Source organism: Toxotes jaculatrix, chromosome 5, assembly GCF_017976425.1.
Source record: "Toxotes jaculatrix isolate fToxJac2 chromosome 5, fToxJac2.pri, whole genome shotgun sequence".
Classification (NCBI taxonomy): domain Eukaryota; kingdom Metazoa; phylum Chordata; class Actinopteri; family Toxotidae; genus Toxotes; species Toxotes jaculatrix.
The window spans coordinates 26,278,393-26,297,101 of NC_054398.1; the positions used below are offsets into that span (position 1 = coordinate 26,278,393).

General features: G+C 42.9%; 2 protein-coding genes across 2 annotated transcripts in view; both read left to right on the plus strand.

Moving 5' to 3' along the window:
- pot1 (protection of telomeres 1 homolog) overlaps nt 1–9,474 on the plus strand; it is a 54,960-nt gene extending 45,486 nt beyond the window's left edge. The window contains exons 11-20 of the mRNA XM_041039195.1: nt 4,371–4,555; nt 4,827–4,924; nt 5,759–5,785; nt 6,249–6,405; nt 6,665–6,873; nt 6,976–7,111; nt 7,497–7,579; nt 8,152–8,246; nt 8,700–8,805; nt 9,075–9,474. Coding sequence (XP_040895129.1) covers nt 4,371–4,555; nt 4,827–4,924; nt 5,759–5,785; nt 6,249–6,405; nt 6,665–6,873; nt 6,976–7,111; nt 7,497–7,579; nt 8,152–8,246; nt 8,700–8,805; nt 9,075–9,214 — 1,236 coding nt within the window. The 3' untranslated portion in view covers nt 9,215–9,474. The remainder of the gene's footprint in view (nt 1–4,370; nt 4,556–4,826; nt 4,925–5,758; nt 5,786–6,248; nt 6,406–6,664; nt 6,874–6,975; nt 7,112–7,496; nt 7,580–8,151; nt 8,247–8,699; nt 8,806–9,074) is intronic.
- Nucleotides 9,475–11,523: 2,049 nt separating this feature from the next.
- gpr37a (G protein-coupled receptor 37a) lies at nt 11,524–17,437 on the plus strand. Its single transcript, XM_041037390.1, has 2 exons — nt 11,524–12,888; nt 15,769–17,437. Exons 1-2 carry the CDS (start codon nt 11,938–11,940, stop codon nt 16,603–16,605), a joined length of 1,788 nt encoding a protein of 595 aa, XP_040893324.1. The 5' UTR covers nt 11,524–11,937; the 3' UTR covers nt 16,606–17,437.
- Nucleotides 17,438–18,709: the final 1,272 nt, after the last annotated feature.

Below are 18,709 nucleotides of genomic sequence, written 5' to 3' on the forward strand. Positions count from 1 at the left end.
TTTTTGTTCTTTTACTTCTGTTGCTGTTTCTCAGAGATGAAGCTGGGTAAGAATGACACAAACGTCTGATTGATTGATTGTTTGCGGAAATGAATCTGAGATGTGAGCAGTGATTCAGAGGTCTCTTCTGGTTTCAGTCTGTCCCCCAGGTGTTTCCACCCTGGCTGCAGGGATTTTCTCCCATTAAGCCACAGCAAACTTACTGAGGTCCAATTCTGATGCTGGGTGATGAGGTCTGGCTCATCACTGCGTTCCAGTTCATCCCAAAGTTGTTGGATGGGGTTGAGGTCAGGCAAGGTCTTCCACACAAACTGGGAAAACCATTTCTTTATGTAGCTGGTTCTCTGTGTGGACTCCTGGGAGTCCATTATTGTCTCTACGTATGGATTTCTGGCACAACTTCATAGATTTTCTAGGTGAATAGAGGAGGGAAACCGTCCAAACATCAACACTAAAGAACAGGTTTCCTGGGAGACATCAGGTCCACTTACCAAAAACAAATTGAGGCTGTGTTTAGTCATCTTCCACACTGTTCTTATGCAAATCAAGATACGAAAAAGATGAATGAAAATGAAAGCACGTGGGTTTTGTCATTGTCACAGCTCCAACTCCTCCACCTACAAAATTGTCCTGTGTAAGCTACTGTACTTTTGGACGTGCTGTGTCCTCTGGTCAGATGAGTCATGTTCTGGACTAAACTTAGTGCTGCGTCGCTCAGCGAAATGTCTGCTCGTTATAATCACACCTGGCCTTGCAGGACCAATACAGTGGATTTAATATGTGAATACAGACAGTAACATGGACCGGCGTGGATCAGAGCCAGCGCCACGTGGCACCGCCTTTATTCGCCCGGCCGTCTGGTCCTCTGGTGTTTTCTCCCAGATTTGCAGCATTAGTCACTCTCTCAGTTCTCTCTACACCTGTTTCCAAACACAAACTGTGGTAAATTCAGCTAAACTCTCATGTAGCTCTGAGAAAACACAGCCAGACTCACGAGGACTTACACTTGTTTTCTTCTCTCTCATTCTGCTAAACATTCGGGTCTCCAGAGACAAAATAAAACCCGGACAAAGTCTGGGATTCTGCAAACAAAAATACTGCATGTTTGGTCTCATTGTTTGCTTCCTGCCTCAGTGGGATTTATATGATTTTAATAATGATTCATATTCAAATAGGATATTTTCCTATGTAGTTAGACGTGCCACTGAACTGAAAGGGAAACATACACCCAAAGAAAAAGAGGTGAGTGCGTCTCCTTGTTGCATTAAATTTAACATCATGGAAGCCATTTTTTATTTAAAGGAAGATTAGGGTCAGAATATTTTAAATCCTCCAGTCTTTTGATGGGATTAAATAGCCTGTAACAATAAAGGCAGGTATGCTTCCAAATGATGATTCATGTCAGGTGGAAGACTGGAGGCCAAAGGATGCAGTTTCTGACTCAGATCTGAGGCATCATTTCATGTTATTCTGCTCTTTTATTTTTCTTCATGTTATCTTTTCTTCATTGTTTGTTGTTTCTTTTCTTCATGTAAAGACCACTTGCATGTGTCAAGTGTAACAGTTTACGGATGTTAACAAGGCCTTATGTCTAAATGACAATGGCTGTTGTGTCAAATTCCTTTAAAATAACCCACAATAAGTGTTGTGGGTAAAATTAACTCGTGGGCCTCAAATCCGAGATAACGCATTTTTTGGCCACTTGGGGAAAGTGAGACAGGTTGTGAATACAACATTCACGCATCATTTACTATTTTCTGTTGATGTGACAAACCTGTTTGCTAACAGTTACTTATTCTCACATCCAGCAGTTACGGAGCGACGTTATCGTTCATTTGGAGTTGAAGAGCTGACGGTCAAATCTAGATGCATTCGTACTTTGTGTAAATAATTTGGCAATCTGTCATCTTTCCTTTACGTCGTTTTGGTCTTTAAGTTTTTCTTAATGTCATTAATTATCCTGTTCTCAAGTAACGGCAAATTAATTTCATTTTTTCAGTCTTTGAACTCCCACAAACGGCAGAGCTTCTCCTGTTTAAATTAACATCCACTCGTGTGGAAGTAATTCTGTATGAAAGGATGATTCCAGAAATGCTTCCATGGGGGTGGTGCTGGCTCTCCAGTCCTCCCAGTTCATCTCTCCGTGTTTCATGTGGACCTTCAGAGGAGGCGAGGCGATGCGAGGCGAGGCCTCAGGAGATCAGCTGTTAATCCACCCTGACACCGACTCAAACTTCACTCAGTAAACGGAGAGAATGGATTTAAAAGAAGCCACAGCTTAAAGAGGATTCACTCTCTGAGACATTCTTCTGCTCTCCAGCTGTAATGCAATTAAAGGTCATATATACGTGTATATCTGGGTCTCATATTCACTAAATTCTGCCATATAAAAACAGGCCTCAGTGAAATGTCGGAACAGAGCGAATTGTTGTGACACTCGATCAGTGAAGCGTTTTTCGGTGATGAGACAGATTTCTGTCGGCTGCAGGCTCGTCGTGACGGAAAGCTGACAGAGAAAAAAAAAACAAAAGTGACAAACCCTCCAAACCAAGTCCTCTGAGCAGCCTCTGAATCACTGTCACCACACTGACTGTAAGTTTGGTGCAACATCGCCATCTGCTGACTGACCACAAAAATAGGAACACCTGCAGAGGTTGAACAGTGTGATGGAGCTTTGGGATAAATCCTTGTGAAGCATGTGCAGTTGCTGTCACCGAGTCAGGGAGGAGGTGATTTAGTGGTGCTGGATTAGATTAGTTATTTTCTAATTGTTTGATTCTTTACATACATGTGAGTACAAAATATTACAAGTTCATTAAAACAGCTCTAATAATTATTTTTATATTAACTGTGGATAAAATGATCAGTTTTCCGGCTCATTTACTTTATGGTTCAGTCAGTATTTTCTGACCAGGCTTAGATAAACCCACTCTACACTGCAGAGAGACAAAGTTAGAGGATCACAGGTGAAGACAGTAAAAACATTTAGCAGCTAAATAGACAGATTTTTCTTCTCAGGAGTTGGTGGCGACCAAACCAGAGCTGTAAGGGCAGTGAGTGTCGGACTTCGCCTCAATGAACGATCATGTTGCTCTGTGTCTACCGGATGTGGAAGTTGGTAACTGTTTGCTGATAGTATGATGATTGGACTCTCAGGTGTAAAATCACCGTCTGTTCAGGATCTGTTCACAATATGAAGATGAAATGCAGGTTTTTAATGAATGTGTAGAAACTAGTCAAACTTTATCTCTGGGGAAACATGCAGAGATATTTGACATTCACTTTTTTTGTGTTGGAGGACATGTCCACTCTTCAGTGCAAGAACCCTTATTATTATTTGAACGTCATACTGTCTGTGCAGACACAAACTACCAGGCATAAAAGACCTGACACATTGTCATTATCAGAAACTGACGTCGCCTCAGCCTCAGGTGACGCGTCAGAGGAGAGGTCGTCTCTAAAAACGTGTTTCTCTGATTCTTGTCTCCTCACCAGGTGGAAAACAGACATTTAGGACAAATGAGAAGCACACTCTCAGATGTTGTTTTTTACAGCTTGTTCTGCTGCCTCGAAAATCAGTTACTGCAGGTTTAAACAGGCTTTTAAATGGCAAGCCTCAGAGCAAGAGATGCTTTGTCAAATTCCAGACTGACATGTTTGCTCAGGAGGTGTCATCTCTCTCTTTTTTTTTCCGCTTCTAAAAGATAAGTCTGTCCATCTTCTAAGTTTCATTTTTCTGTCTTAAAGGGGAACTTGGACGATTTTACAGAGTACATCAGTATCACTTTACTGGTCATGGTTAGTCCTGTGAAAATGGTTGTATTATACCTTGTCTGTTTCTGCCACAGAATTTGGCCTTTTTTTTTTAAATCTGTCTCACAAGTTGTCCAACTTTATGAAGGTTTTAATACATAATTAACTCGTAGAAAGTTTTTATTTCCCTGTTACCTTTGCAACAGCTCCTTCACTGAAAACATTTCTGACCAAATTCATGTGTTGTGTCTCACTGTGGGGGTGGCTGTGGCTCAGGAGGTAGAGCAGGTGCTCCATTAATCGCAGGGTTAGAGGTTCAACCTGTGATTAATGTTGGACATGTCAGAAACTTTGAGCTACAGGCTGAACCCCAAATCGTTGCTGATGGCTACTGGCGCGTTACATGGCAGGTGTGTGAGTGAATGAGAGACAGTTTGTTAAGAGCTTTGTCCTACTAGGGTTCAAAAGCTCTATGTAAGTTCGTCCATTATACATTGTTTTTTATTTTTGTTCTTCAATAACATTATTGTCATAATGCACTTGAAACTAACTTTGACTCAACATTTAAATAATGACTTCTTATCTCAGGTGATCACGTTTCCTCTTTGTCCCATCAGCCCGGAGACTTCCTGAGGATTTACAACCTGCGAGCAATTCCAGGGTCCAGTAAAGTACCGGGCCTCACCAGCAGCCAATCAGAGGAGGTGGATCACCTGGCCTTTCACCTGCATGGTGGGACGGCTTACGGCAGGGGGATTCGGGTTCTTCCAGAGAACAGCCCCGATGTACAGGAGCTGAAGAGGTACAGCAGGAGACGAGGGACAAAACTACAAAGGCTGAAGATAAAGACACAGTGATTGAACAAAAATGTAGTACAGCACAAAATAATCCAGGATTAAATTCGGGTTAAAGAGCAACCCTAGCTTTGTCCATCACTTTGTCCGTTCGTAAATGTAGATATTTAAATGATAAAGCCCAACGGTATTTAATTAAGTCCACTGGAATTATTTACTGTATCTGTGTAAATGTGTGGTGGTGATCAGGCCATTTTCCTCTCGTTTATGTTTCTGTAGAGTCCTTGAAGCCTTCCCAGAGGATGACCAGGACGAACTCCATGAGCTGGACGACTTAGACTTCTTGGAAGTCTGGGCCACTCCTCCAGAGTCTCTTGGTATGAAACAGCTCTGTAAAGCTTATTTACTATGATTCATTTCTGCCTTTAACCTGTCAAATTAGTATTTAGCTCAAAGCACCAACAGGCCTGAACAGTCCGGTTTTTCCAGTATAACCCTCTTTCGTAGCCTGAGAAGGAAAATGTAAATATTTTCATTGCATGACTGAAATACAAAGAAGGAATGATGAGAGTGGAGACCGCCTGCAAGTCTTTGATGAAATTAAAAAACGTGTTTGCCGACTGTGGAAAGATGAACATCCTGACTGCTCAAGCACACCAGTCTCTTCACTGATGGATGGATGGATGGATGAATGGATGAATGGGTGGATGGATGAATGGGCTGAAGCTGCAGGGAGCTGCCTCCATTAGCAGGGCCTTCTAAAAGCCCACGCTTCACTGGGGGTAAGATAAAAAGTCCAAACTTTGCCTGACCTGAAGGATTCCACCCAGACAGACAAACAGCTGCAGCTTTTAAAAACTCTTCCACATTAGAAACGCTCTGTGTTCAGACCTGCAGGCCTGACGTCTGTTGTGTAACTCTGAGTGGACAAAAATATTTGGGACACGGCTTCTTTTGTAAATTCACCTTTGTTTAATCTAAAACATAATTTATTTTCTTATTTATTCTCTGTCTTTGAGAGGTTCTCATTTGCATAATGCTTGAATATGTCTTCTAATAAAAAAACTTTTCATATCTTTTTTTTTTTCTAGCAACAGGAGCAGCTCAGCAGTGCAGTTTGTTTAATGGCCTGTGCTGGTTATTGCTTATTGATTTGTCTAATTGTGAATTTGGTTCAGTCTTTGATGGTCTGTCTCTGGTTGTGTTTTCAGATGGTGAAACGGTGAAGTGCAGCACAGGTATGAAACACGGCACAACACTGCAGCTCAACTGGTCACACTCAGCACATGGAGAACATATGTCATATGTCACTGAATGTCTTTTTCTCTCTGTTGGGAATATATGCAGAGTCATCACCAACTCTGAAGACTCAACAATAGTCTGTGTAGATTTTTGATTTGCAGAAAAATGGTAGATTTTGGAGAAAAATGTTTGTGGGTCAGAGAGTTTGATGTGATGTGTGAAAAACTCAGAAATAATCAGGGAATTTTGTCTTTATTCGTTCACAAAATAAAAACATCGTGGCAACAGACATGAAATAGAGCATCAGTGAGCTTATATGACGTCCTCCCAATACAAAAAAATCCAGTCCAATCAAGAATAATCATAAACATCAGACAACAAATAAAACAAAAATAACAAAAGCACTTGAGAGAAACGTAAAAGAGGGAACATTGAAAGCTGTTTTTTTTTCCTGGTCAGAGAGAAGCTGCAGTCACAACCTGCAGCCGGTGACACTGTCCGAGCTGAAGGGGTCTGATCCAGGTCGACTTCACCACGTCAGAGTCCAGCTGAGATCCTACGAACCCCGCAGACTCCACCAGTCTCTGAAACTCTACTGCAGCAAGTGTACATCTATGTAGGCACACACACTATTCACACATACACACACTGTTTACACACACACACACACAGTGTGACTGAGTTTTTACTGATCGACTCCTGCAGCTCAAAGTAAACAAACAGATTCCACTGAGGCACAAAAGGACACGAGTTGTTGAATCTGTTCTTCTTTACTTTTCTTCCTTTCTATCTTTTATAGATTCACCTGAGTCAGTGATTGTTAGATTTGTAAAATATAATGAAATAAAATATGTGATTCTACACTCTGATCTCAGGCTGGACTTTCCAGATGATGAACAGGTAGCAGGTCTGTTCTCTGAGGCGTCCAGGGACTCTGCACCCTGCAGTCCCCCACCGTGGTCGCTCTCTGGGCGGGTTGACGTCCCCGGAGGCTCCGTGGGATCCTCGAACCGAGCTCTGTGTGTTTACCTGTCCACCCAGCTCATGTCTGAGGGCAAAACCAAAGAGCTCATCTTCCTCATGGGTAAATATCTTATCCAACCATTTTCATTTGCCATTTCCCTCGTCAGTCAGGCCGTTATCCTTAAATCTGACACCTGGTGACAGAGGTTCTGGTGTTTTGCAGGTTCAACTCTGGAGGAAACGTGTCGGCTAGCGGCCGGCTACCAGAACATCGTCCCTGTGAGGTCGTCAGGAGGTCACCTGACTCTGCTCGACCTGTCTGCACCTTTCCTGTTCAGGGGCAGGAAGAGATACTACGGGTCAGAGATGAGAATCGTTAAAAACTGTTTATTCCAGGTCTTGTTTTTATCATGATGTAGTATCTCAGGTTTTATTAAGACCTGCTTTATAGTTAGTTCAAAAATAAAAGAACCTCTTCAGCTCTGTAATTGTGGCTAACAGATAGCTAACAACGTTTATGAAAACCACACCTCACCACAAAGAGAAGAAATCCTGGCTGTGATTCAGTGTGATAAACTGTGCTGTGGAGTCTCATTTTTTCACTCTGTGGGAATGTTTTCAAGATAAAGTTTGTTGTATTTCAAAATAAAGGCGCTCCAGTGAACCAGAGGTGGCGTGCAGAGACGATGCTGAGCTCTGTACGGATGTTCTCGCACTCTTTTTGATTTCCTGTCTGTGTTTTAGGTGTAAGCGGTGCTCTGAGGCTGCGGTGAGGGAGCCGTGTGCTGAAGGAGTCGAGGTGATCGATGAGAAGATCATTGCAGACGGTGAGACAGAGTTTGGTTTGAATCTCTGGGCTGTCAGGGGTGGAGAACAAACAGAAACCAGCCCACAGTCACACAATGTTTCAGAGTTGTGTTTTCAGCTTGTTAACTCATCAATAAATGTCAAACACATCAGTTAGTGCAGCTTTAACAGAAGAAAACATTGGACCACGCTTTCCATAAGTTGATCCACTGAAATTTTACAGGAATTTTTATTACAGGAAAAACCTGTGACCATTCTCTGGTTGCTGCTGCTTCAATTTAAGGTTGTGCAGCTTTTCTGTTTTATATTATTGAAACAAACTGAATATCTTTGGGTTTTAGACTGTTGGCTGGATGAAACAAGTCATTTCTGACATGATAACTCTGCAGTTTTAGAAAACAGTCTGATTGTATCTGCAGGCTCCAGTGTTCCTCTGACACTTCTTCATCCAGACTCTTTGAGTTTTTCCTGATTCAGCAGGTTGTAAAAGTTCCCTGAACGAATCCTGGCTGATCTCAGGTCTGTTCAAGCTGCAGCTTTTCCTCTGAAATAAATCACACAGCGTTAATGTCTCTGCTCTTCTGCTCTGCAGCCCTCGGCGTTCAGCTGCTGCAGTCCGTCCTGCTGATGAAGCTCGAGCTGCAGGACGCCACCGGCACGCTGGACGTCTTCCTGTGGAGAGACGCCGTGAGTTTCAGATCGCGTTTAAGGTCCCGCTCGCTCCAGATTAGATCACAAGGAGAAGGGAGAAAATCTGTTCCCAGCAAAAAACGCTCTGTCTGAACTTTTACCAGAATATGTAGTAAGCATTTTTGTGTAGTTTGTGTGTTCATGTACTCCACTGTAGTATGTTGTCTGCTGTGTATGATTTGTGTCTCTGTTGTTGTTTATGACTGTGCATGGATGACACAAACCAGTTTTCCCTCTGGGAACTGCCGGGGAAACAAAACAAACAAACAAACAGAAAGTGCCTACAGGGAAATGTTGATGTGTTACTGCAGTGTTAGCACACGACCTCTGTTCTCACTGACGCCACAGAGACTTTCACAGTGAACAGATCAGAGGGAAAACTGCAGTTTTCATGAATAAGGAATGTGGAATTAAATAGGACGCTTTATCTTGTTTTGTGCCTTTAACCAGGAGCTGTTCTTCCGCGTGTCGGCTGAGGATGTGGCAGCCAATCAGGAAGCTCAGAAGAGCATCCATCAAACCATGGATACCCTCTGTCCACCAGGGGGCAGCACAGGTGCATCTGTCAGACTCACACATCTGGATTACTGAGTTTAAAGTGAAGAACTTCAGACCAGCGGCAGCTTCACTGACGTGGTCATAGTGAAAAATACTGAGCGGTTAAATCTGTTTATTTATTACATGTTATTACACAGACTCCAACCAGTTCGACCAGCAGCAGGTTTTGACTGGAGAGATTTTTGTTGTCAGTCGACTGAAGTTGTGTAGGTGAGTTTAATTGTGTGTGTGTGTGTGTGAGCTGGTCTTGTGCTTGTGTGTCCTCAGGTGAGCGTCCGTGGCTGGACCTGTGTCTGACCGCGTACCGAGCAGAGGACGACGATGGACAGAACCAGATCTGCTATCAGATCTGCCACACCTCCGTCACCAAACCCTCCTCCACAGGGTCCGAACCTGACCCGGCCTGAACCGCCTACAGGTGCAGGGTCTCTGGTAAACCAGAGAGAGTCCTGCAGGAAAAAAAAAAAAACAGTTTCTACCTGTTTTTGTTTCATCTCCTTTATGGTTTTTATTTTTATTTATTGTGTAAAACTAGATAAATGTACAGAAAATTTTGCTTCAAAAATGTATAAAACTTCTGACTGACGTGAGGGTATTTTTTAGAAATTGAGCTGTTTAGCTTACTTAGTTTTTAACAATTCTTTCAAAATAAAAGACTAAATAATGACTTGACGTTGAGGTTGTTGACATTTTTGCAGCTGGAGCCGTGGAAAGAATCAAACAAACAGTGAAAGCTGTCAATCACAGGGAGGCAGCACAGGTCCTGGGCTGCTGATGCTTTTTGGCAGACCTTGCAGTATCTGTGCTGAGAGAAGGAAAAACCAGGCTCCTCAGTTTATCCAGACAATAAAAATAATCTGTCATCAGGATTCTTTTATTGTCTGAACCAGACCTGATATAAGGATAGATGGATGTGAACACAGTCTAATGGCTTCCATTGCAGGTGGGGACGAAGAGACGAGTCTCTCTCATTATCAGGTAACAGTCCAGTATTGAAACAACATGAGGGGCTGTGTAGGTGGTGTGTTACTGGTACAGCTGAGACATGAATCATGATCCAGGATGTCTAGCTGGGGTAAACTAAGACATCCTCAGACCTTTGACGTTTTCAGGCCTATCATATTGATGCATTATGAATCGCTGATTTTATTTTATTTTATTTTATTTCAGCCTGTTCTCCCAGAACATGCGCAACAGAAAATATGCTACAGTTAACAAAACTCTGATAAATCCCTGATAAACTGATACATTTATGCAGTAACAGGACGTTAAGTCCTGTGTGAGACTTGTTTTAATGTAACACTGTATTTCAGAGCTGATCTGTGGTGCTGCTGCACCATCTGCTGGTCAACTGACCCCATGATGCACAATATGAAAGACCTGTATTCTTTCTTAACCAGGTCCAAAAATACAGCAAAACCTCAAAGAACTGTATGTCTCTCCTTTCTTTTTACACTTCTCCTTATTTCTTCATATACAGTACATCCCTTAAAACAGGAAGCTGCCCTGGAAGAAAACAAAGTGACCCTGACCAACCTTTGGTGACTTTTGTGGTCTTTACCTGACTGAGGATTTCAGGTGTCTCTTTCTGTTGTAACCTTTACCTGTGTTTTTTTTCCCCCCTTGTTCCCCAGAGAACTGAGCTGGAGAAGAGAAACCTCTGCAGTCCCAAACCAGACAGAGGCGGTCAGTAAACTTCCAGCTTAAACCACCTTAACCAGGTACTGAGGGCCACCAGCCAGTGGAGACCATAGTACCAGGTTTCTGGAAAGAAGAGACACAAACACACACACAGAACCAAACCACAAAGGACTTCCAGTTTTACTGATGTGATCTGGTTTTAGAAAAAGTGTAAACACACAAAAGCAAAATGTCTAAAACAAACTCAAACACCTTTAACATTCCCTTTTAGTTTAAACATTGCAGATTAGTGCAGCAGAAGTTGGTGTAATACCCACACTTTGCACTAGATGTCACACAAGATGTGTAAATGTTTGTTGTGACAGGAAAACACAGCGAAGGTCCCTTTAATTCGAAGGAAACTTCTTTCACCAAACTGTAGTACACAGATATGCTGAGAAGTTTCTACAGTTTGATGAAAACCTGCAGTACGACTTCAAGCAGGAATACTTAAAAATGTGTATTTTTGTGTTTTCTTTCTGACAAACTGAACATTCCTGAAATATTATTCAGGTAAAGAGTATATTTTATAACAGTAAATAGTTTAGTTTATTCAGCAGTGTTGTTTGAAAAGACTTTCATGCAATTCCGCATTAAATACTTTGTAGCGAAGCAACGAAATACACATATAAACTGTTATCAAAGGAAATAAAAATCTAATTTTATTTATTTGTGAACTGCAAAAAATGCAGATATTTTGTAAATTTCCCACGAGTTTTTTTTTTTTTTTTTTTTTTTTTTACGGAAAGTACAGGAAGTTTCTATCTGGAAAAATCCTAATCAAACATTTTTGAACTTTTTTTAAATCAAGAAAAATTTTCTTATATCAAGAAAAAAAGCTTTCCACACTAAACCTATAAATAAATACATTTTCGTGGATAATCCCGCACAGGTTGTAGTTCAGTGTGTGGCTTGTGGTTTATTATCGGATCAGAGTGGGCTTGACGGATGACTGGCCCCTTCCTCTTCCCGCCCTCCTCCTCCTATACTCCCGGATACCCTCCCGTCTCTCAGACGGAGCTCGGTGTCTCCTCCGGTCGCATCTCTCCCCCAACGCGGCCTGCGAGCGCTCAGGGATTGGTGTGCAGACGGAGGTGGACCTGCTTCGTCTGGGATCCAGCACTCCACCCCCATCTCCACCTTCTGCGGAGGATCCGAACGGTTGGTCAGCTGTTTCCAGCCCACTTTGAGGACATAATTCCGCTCAGGGTTTTGGTCCCTTTGGTGATGCCTCCTGACTGGAGCCGCTCCGGGACGCACCCGAACCGAACAGGTTCACCTGTTTTACATGACCAAAGACTTTGTGAAAGTTGTTTGCTCGGAAAAATGAAGGAAAACTAAACTTTTGGATGTTCAGAGCTTTTTATGTCGAGAGACTATCAGAGCCCAGGGATGGAAAGATCATTTTGGATCACACGGTTTCATCTCAGGGGTTAGACAGAGCCACACGATGCCGCATCCACCTCTTAGGTTACTGTGTTTGTGGCTGTGCAGCGAGGCCGTCGCGAGTCAACTCCACTGGCAGAAAACAAAGACGACTTTCAGTCCTCATTATGAATCCACCGCCGCTGACAGGAATGCGCAGAGCCAGAGATGGCGCACAGTCAGCGGGGAGGACAATGGGGGGTCGCGCGGTGCGAGTGCACAGGCCTCGTGGCTGGATGCTGTAAACCGGTCGTCCTCTGAGCTGCTGGGAACAGAGGTACACCGGCGCGCGGTGCGTAAAAGCGACGCGCAAAATGGAGCTCAGCACATCCAACTTATATCCGGAGAGGAAGCTTTACGCGCGGACGGACACAAGGCCGGTGCGCCGCGGAGAGGTGGATGCAGTCCGGGAGAAGTGCTTAAACAAACCCGGCATGGACCAACCTGCAGCCCTAGGAGGAACGGCCACAGTCGGCGACAGAGGCGGAGTGCAAAACCCGACAGAAGCGAGCCGGCACAGAATGGAGCCGCGGCCGCGAGGGAGGCTCTGCCCGCGGCCATGGCGCAGGAGCAAGAGGACGGCGCGCCTTTCGGACTCAACACTAGCGACTATGAGGAGGAGTACTCTCTGCCGGACTATCCCGACACCACGCCGTTCGTGCCGGTGAACACGCGGACCAGACGCAAGCAGGTGAAGAACCCGTTCTACCCGGTCACCGCAGAGTCTTACGGGGCGTACGCGGTCATGATCACCGCCGTCATCATCTTCACCGTGGGAATCATCGGGAACGTGTCTGTTATGTGCATCGTGTGTCACAACTATTATATGAGGAGTATCTCCAACTCTCTGCTCGCCAACCTCGCGCTGTGGGATTTCGTTATCATCTTCTTCTGCCTGCCGCTCGTGGTGTTTCACGAGCTCACCAAGAACTGGCTGCTGGGAGAGTTCTCCTGCAGGATCATCCCGTACCTGGAGGTGAGAGGGGAGGGGGTCGGCCCCTGGTTCTGGCAATAATGTTTTAATGTGTCCTACAGGTGATAGCAGGTCTGATGAGTACTGACATAGATTTCAAAGGAGGATCATGATGTTATTTTAAATGTCTTGTTCAAATTCCTAAAACAGATTTATGGAGTCTCATAATATCCAGCATGCACCTGACAGACAGGTGTATAGGGTGACAGGAAGCAGGTGAGGGGGACTGTGGGTCCAGACTGCACTCGGGCTTTTACATCAGGTTTAATGACGCCTAATGTGAAGGTCCTTTAATCTGATCAGTGTCACATCAGGCTGCTGTAAACAAGACAACACCTGCTGAGCATGTGACAGCCTGCTGCCCAATCAGAATGAAGATCAGGATTAATGAGCAGACTCTCAGACTGAGAGTAGACAAGTACGACCCCCCTCTGATCAGTGGGCTGTCTTCATCAGAAGAGCGGAGGCTTTTATAGCAGCACATCCATGTCCATTCTTTTGAATCACATGTTTCACTGTCACATAATGACTGTGGTGTTTCATATGTCCACACACTTTTGGCCACGTGGAGGGGCGGTTGTTGGGCTGAGCCTGACGATGTTGATGCGTCTGCGATCAGCTGGTCGTGATGAGGGAAAAGCTTTTTAGTGTAAAGTCTGAAAACAAAAGGTCGTATTCTCTGAGTTTAAGCTTCTTAGCAGCAGCAGCTCTTCTTTGTTTGAGACGTTGACCTACATGACTTCAGTGATAAACACTGAGCTCATCAGCTGTCATCTTTTAATCCTTGACTTTCATTCTTTTTTACATTTTTATTTATGGTTTTATCTTAATTTTAGGGTCAACAGTCCTTTAATTCAATTCCAATTTAGTTATTATTAAAAAAAAATACACATATTTTAATGCTAAACATACACATATTGACACACACATTTGATATTAAAAAAAATAATAAAATAAAGTGCCTTATGATTTTTAGGGGTAAGACTTTATTGTAGAGGTTCAAGTTTATTCCCAAATAATCTCCTAAATTTTCAAGAAAGAATCTTATAATTTGGTTCTAATTACAGGTGAAACAGAGACAGGTCAGTGGGGACAATGTAAATGAAAAACTCAGAGCACAACCTCAGATTCAGAGGGGAGCAGGTGAGCTACACATGTGAACAGACAGACATTCAGTTCAGCCTAAAAGAAGAATAAGAAGTTTCTAATAATAAATAAATGAGTCATAAATATTCACTGGGCTTTAAATGGAGCGTTTTTCTTATGGAAATTCACCTGGAAGTCAACAACAAACACACAACTAACTAAAATAACAGTCCCAGAACTTTGTCTTTGTTTTTCCTGTAATTAGTTAAAAAAAAAAAAAAATGACAATGATATCACGGTTCTATCCAGGAGTCTTTCAACAAATTATTAGGAAACAGCAGATTAGTAAAATAACCTACTGAAATGAGGTGAATAAAAACACAATGTGAAGAAGTGTGAAGAGCAGCAAATCTGATATTAAACGTATCTGTGATTCGTCACCTGCGTTAAAGTTAATTCATCTATTTAAAAACACTAATGTAAAGTCACATACAGTCAGAGCTCAGAGACACAGCCGCAGATCTGAGATCAGAGCTGTTGCCTCCTTTAACTGTTTAATGGAGCATGATCACACAGAACAGCAAGAGGATTAAATCTGATTAAAACTGCTGTGATGGTCTGACCGCCAACACAAATGACCAGCTTCCATTTTGTAAACATCCTTCACTTCAACATCCAAAATCAAAATTATGACCAGAAAACTCTTAAATAATACACAAGTGTTTGAAAGTCGATCATTCAAGGTAATCAAACCTAAATTTAGTTAATATAGTGTGTTTTTATATGTATTTAGACAGAGAAAAAAAAATTTTAAAAGTCAAAATATCTCAAAAAAGTTTTTACTCCTGGCTGAGGAGGAAAAGTTGGTGTCTTAATAAAAATAGAATAAATAAAGTAACAAACAGACGTACATGAAGAATGTGACTTAAACTTGGATGTAAACTTCAGTTCTGTTGTCCGGTGACATGAAAACCAGAAAGTTAGAACCTTTCCTTGGAGAATGACAAGTAAGACCCAAACTGCAGACGTTTTCATGCAGCAGAGTTTACAGATGAAGGACATGGATCAGAGAGAAACTGTCCCCCTGACGTACAGACACCCGCTGCTGCTCTGAAAAACCTTTGTAGTCAGTGATTCTCTTATCAATAAAATCTCTTTTTAATTTGAAAGTCTGTGGTGGAGAATGATTTCTCTGACAATGTGAACATTAATCAGTAAGGAACGTGTTTTATGAGACATTATTTAAAGTTACAGGAGCTCGTGGACCAGCAGCTGGACAGGAAGTGACATCAGGACTTTGGTTCTTTGGTTGCTGATGACAGTAACTCAGCAGAGTCACAGTGTGTCCTCACACACAGAAGTGTTTACAGCTGCTGATGCAGAAGTTAGAAAATGGTTGAAATATATTTTAGAGAAAATTCGCCAAGTTCTAAGAATAAAGTTGTGATTTTTATATATTTATAAAAGTCCATCACAGTAAACAGGTCAGAACCATCTGCTAAAACATCCATATAACACAAATATTCATTTATCTGTCTTAAAATGTGTTTTCTCCAAATACAATTTAATCATAATATTGTTGCTTTTCCTCATAAAATTCTGACTTTATTCTTCATATAGTTTTACTTGCAAAAGTAACTTTCACTGTTTACGGGTGTTACTTTTATTTGTAAATATCAAAACTTCCTCTCACTGTATTTTTTTCTTGAATTTATGATTTATTTCTCAAATATCCTAATAAACTTTACGTCGTAGGTTGAAATGTTCTCATTATAACCTGTTTTCTTCTGCTCGCAGGTGGCGTCTCTCGGGGTCACGACCTTCACGCTGTGCGCTCTGTGCATCGACCGTTTCCGAGCCGCCACCAACGTACAGATGTACTACGAGATGATCGAGAACTGGGCGTCCACCACGGCCAAGCTCGCCGTCATATGGGTGGGCGCTCTGCTGCTGGCGCTGCCCGAGCTGCTGATCCGACAGCTGGTCACAGAGGACGGCGACCCGCCTGACGTGACGCCGTGCGAGCGCTGCGTGGTCCGGATCTCCACCGAGCTACCGGACACGCTGTACGTCCTGGGACTCACCTACGACGGCGCACGACTCTGGTGGTACTTCGGCTGCTACTTCTGCCTGCCGACGCTGTTCACCATCTGCAGCTCCCTGGTCACTGCTCGCAAGATCCGTCGTGCCGAGCGCGCCTGCGTCCGCGGCAGCAAAAAGCAGATCCAGCTGGAAAGCCAGATGAACTGCGCTGTCGTGGCGTTGGCCATCCTCTACGGCTTCTGCATCATCCCGGAGAACATCTGCAACATCATCAGCGTGTACATGGCGGCCGGCGTTCCCAGGAGAACCCTGGACATCCTGCATCTGGTCAGCCAGCTGTTGCTCTTCTGTAAGTCCGCGGTGACGCCGGTGCTGCTGTTCTGCCTGTGCCAGCCGTTCACCAAAGCCTTCCTCGACTGCTGCTGCTGCTGCTGCGACGAGTGCGGCCCACCTCGGTCCCCCGCCACCGCCACCAGCGACGCCGACAACGAGTGTACCACCACCGACCTGGAGCTGTCTCCGTTCGGCACCATCCGAAGGGGGGCGTCCACCTCCGCCGCCGCCTACGCTGCTGTGGGGACACACTGCTGAGGTCAAAGGTCATCAGAGCTTGCCCTGGGTCGTTCTTTGATCGGTGGACGCGTTGACAGATCAGGCGACAAATTCCTGGAGGGGAAACGACCCAGAGAGACGTCCCTGTCCGTCCACTTACTGTTTACAGAATTTAAATATGAAAGAACATAGTCATTATTAATTAATAGCATCTATTTGTTTAGTTTTTTAATTAACTCACAAGTATCTTCACTGAGTCTGTGAGACGTGTCACTGCCCCTTTTCTTTATTTCAGGCGTCTGTAATTTCTCACATTTCCTTCTGAAACATTTTTTTAGTTAGTTTAGTTCGTTGTTTTGAATTTATAAGCATCTGTTTCTCCATTTAAGCCCAAGTAAATATTCGTTTATTATTCATTGTTAATTGGAAACATTATTCTCCATTTATTTTGCATTATAATTTGGGTATTTACCCATCAAACCCGGCTTCTGTTTTCCCTGTAATTGCGGTAGCACCAAACTGCCGAGTTGTTCCCAGGAACCTTTCTGGAGATAACAGAGGTCAGAGGTCGGACAGCGTCAGCTTAAACTGCTGCTTTAGGAAAAACGTTATCGTCACCCACAGCGGCTGTCAGCATCTGTAGTTTTGTTCTTCCGAATGTTCTTTTTTCTTTTCTTTGTGTGAGTGAGCTAAATGAGACGAACAGTAAGATATATTTCAAATGTATAGATGCTGAGTTGTGTTAGCTGGTTGTCGTGAATCAGTTCTGTTTGTGTGAGTGTTTTGTTCTTCACTCGGTGTTTGATAGCAGAAATCTGCACTTCACTCAGTCTGTAATGTGACAGAGTTTTTTTTTTCTTTTGCCACATGAGAAGTGTCACTTTAATTAAAAAATATTTTAAAATAGATTTTTTTTTTTTTTTTTTACCTTTGTGCGTTTAAAGAGCTGAATTATTTCAGTGTGGTGTCACAGAACTGAAGAGGGCAGAAACCAAACAGCCGTCACTTTACCATCAGGTTTTCCTGATGGTAAAGTGACGGCTGTTAGCAGAAAGATGGAAAGTTTGGTGGGATTTTCCAGCATCAGACACACTGAAAGAACAGGAAGTGTTTTTCCACATTCTGTTTTCCCATTTAGATTTTTCTTTTAATGATATCCTCAGTGTTATTTAACACAGAAACATGGGACTTTCCATCATAATGTAACAATGTTACAGCCACCAGTTTCACTTATTACAACATTGTTTATGAGAAACCATGTTTTCCTCCAGTCACCTTCATATTGCAGACTCAGCTCAGATACGACAATACTCATGAGCCTTAGCTGCCTTTGCCATGGAGGAGAAGCTAGTCAGAGTGAACCCAGAATCTGAGAGTAAAATGATTTAAATTGCAGTTTGTAAAATCTTTTTTTTTTCCACACTGTAATATTTAGCTTCCACCTGCTGTTAGTGCTGCATTTTACAGAATTTTATGCTCTATGACTGGATGTTTCCTGCTAAAATGCCCCTTGGGAGCTGAAGTTAACTCTTCAGATGAACTTTTTATGTCCACGGGCTTGTACCTTCGACTTTTTAATCAAAGAACTTTCTTACATACTTGTACTAATTAGTCAACCAGGACAGTTTCATGATCCAAGCTATGGAACTGGGTCCCAAAAACCTATGGAAAAAAATGAAAAGGAATTTTACCTCAGGCTTTAAAATCCTGCTACTTGGAGTCTTAACGGTAGCAGAGCTAAAAATGTTAAGTTTGTCTGAATTTGGCAACGCTGTTAATTTTGTTTTGTTTTTTTTTAAAAAATCATAATTACTAGTAGAAGATGGAAAGAGATGCAGAGGAGGAAACACATGAACCCATAAGAAGGGCAAAGGCAAAGCAAGACTGGTTATTGCCGTCCACGCTGAGGACACAGCCGCCATTGTTTGTACAGTTCAGAGTCAGCACAACATGTTACAGTCAGTCCAACAAACAGCTGAAGCTCCCTCAGGCAGCGGCAGAAAGCAGCCAGCACAGACAAGTCTGTGCAAGAACATCATTTATTATTAATCTGTTTTATTTGCTCAAATCACAGAGAAGCATCAGAACAAAAAATGATGACAGTTTATTTGCTGCGTCACACTCAGCACAGCTCTCAGCTGTT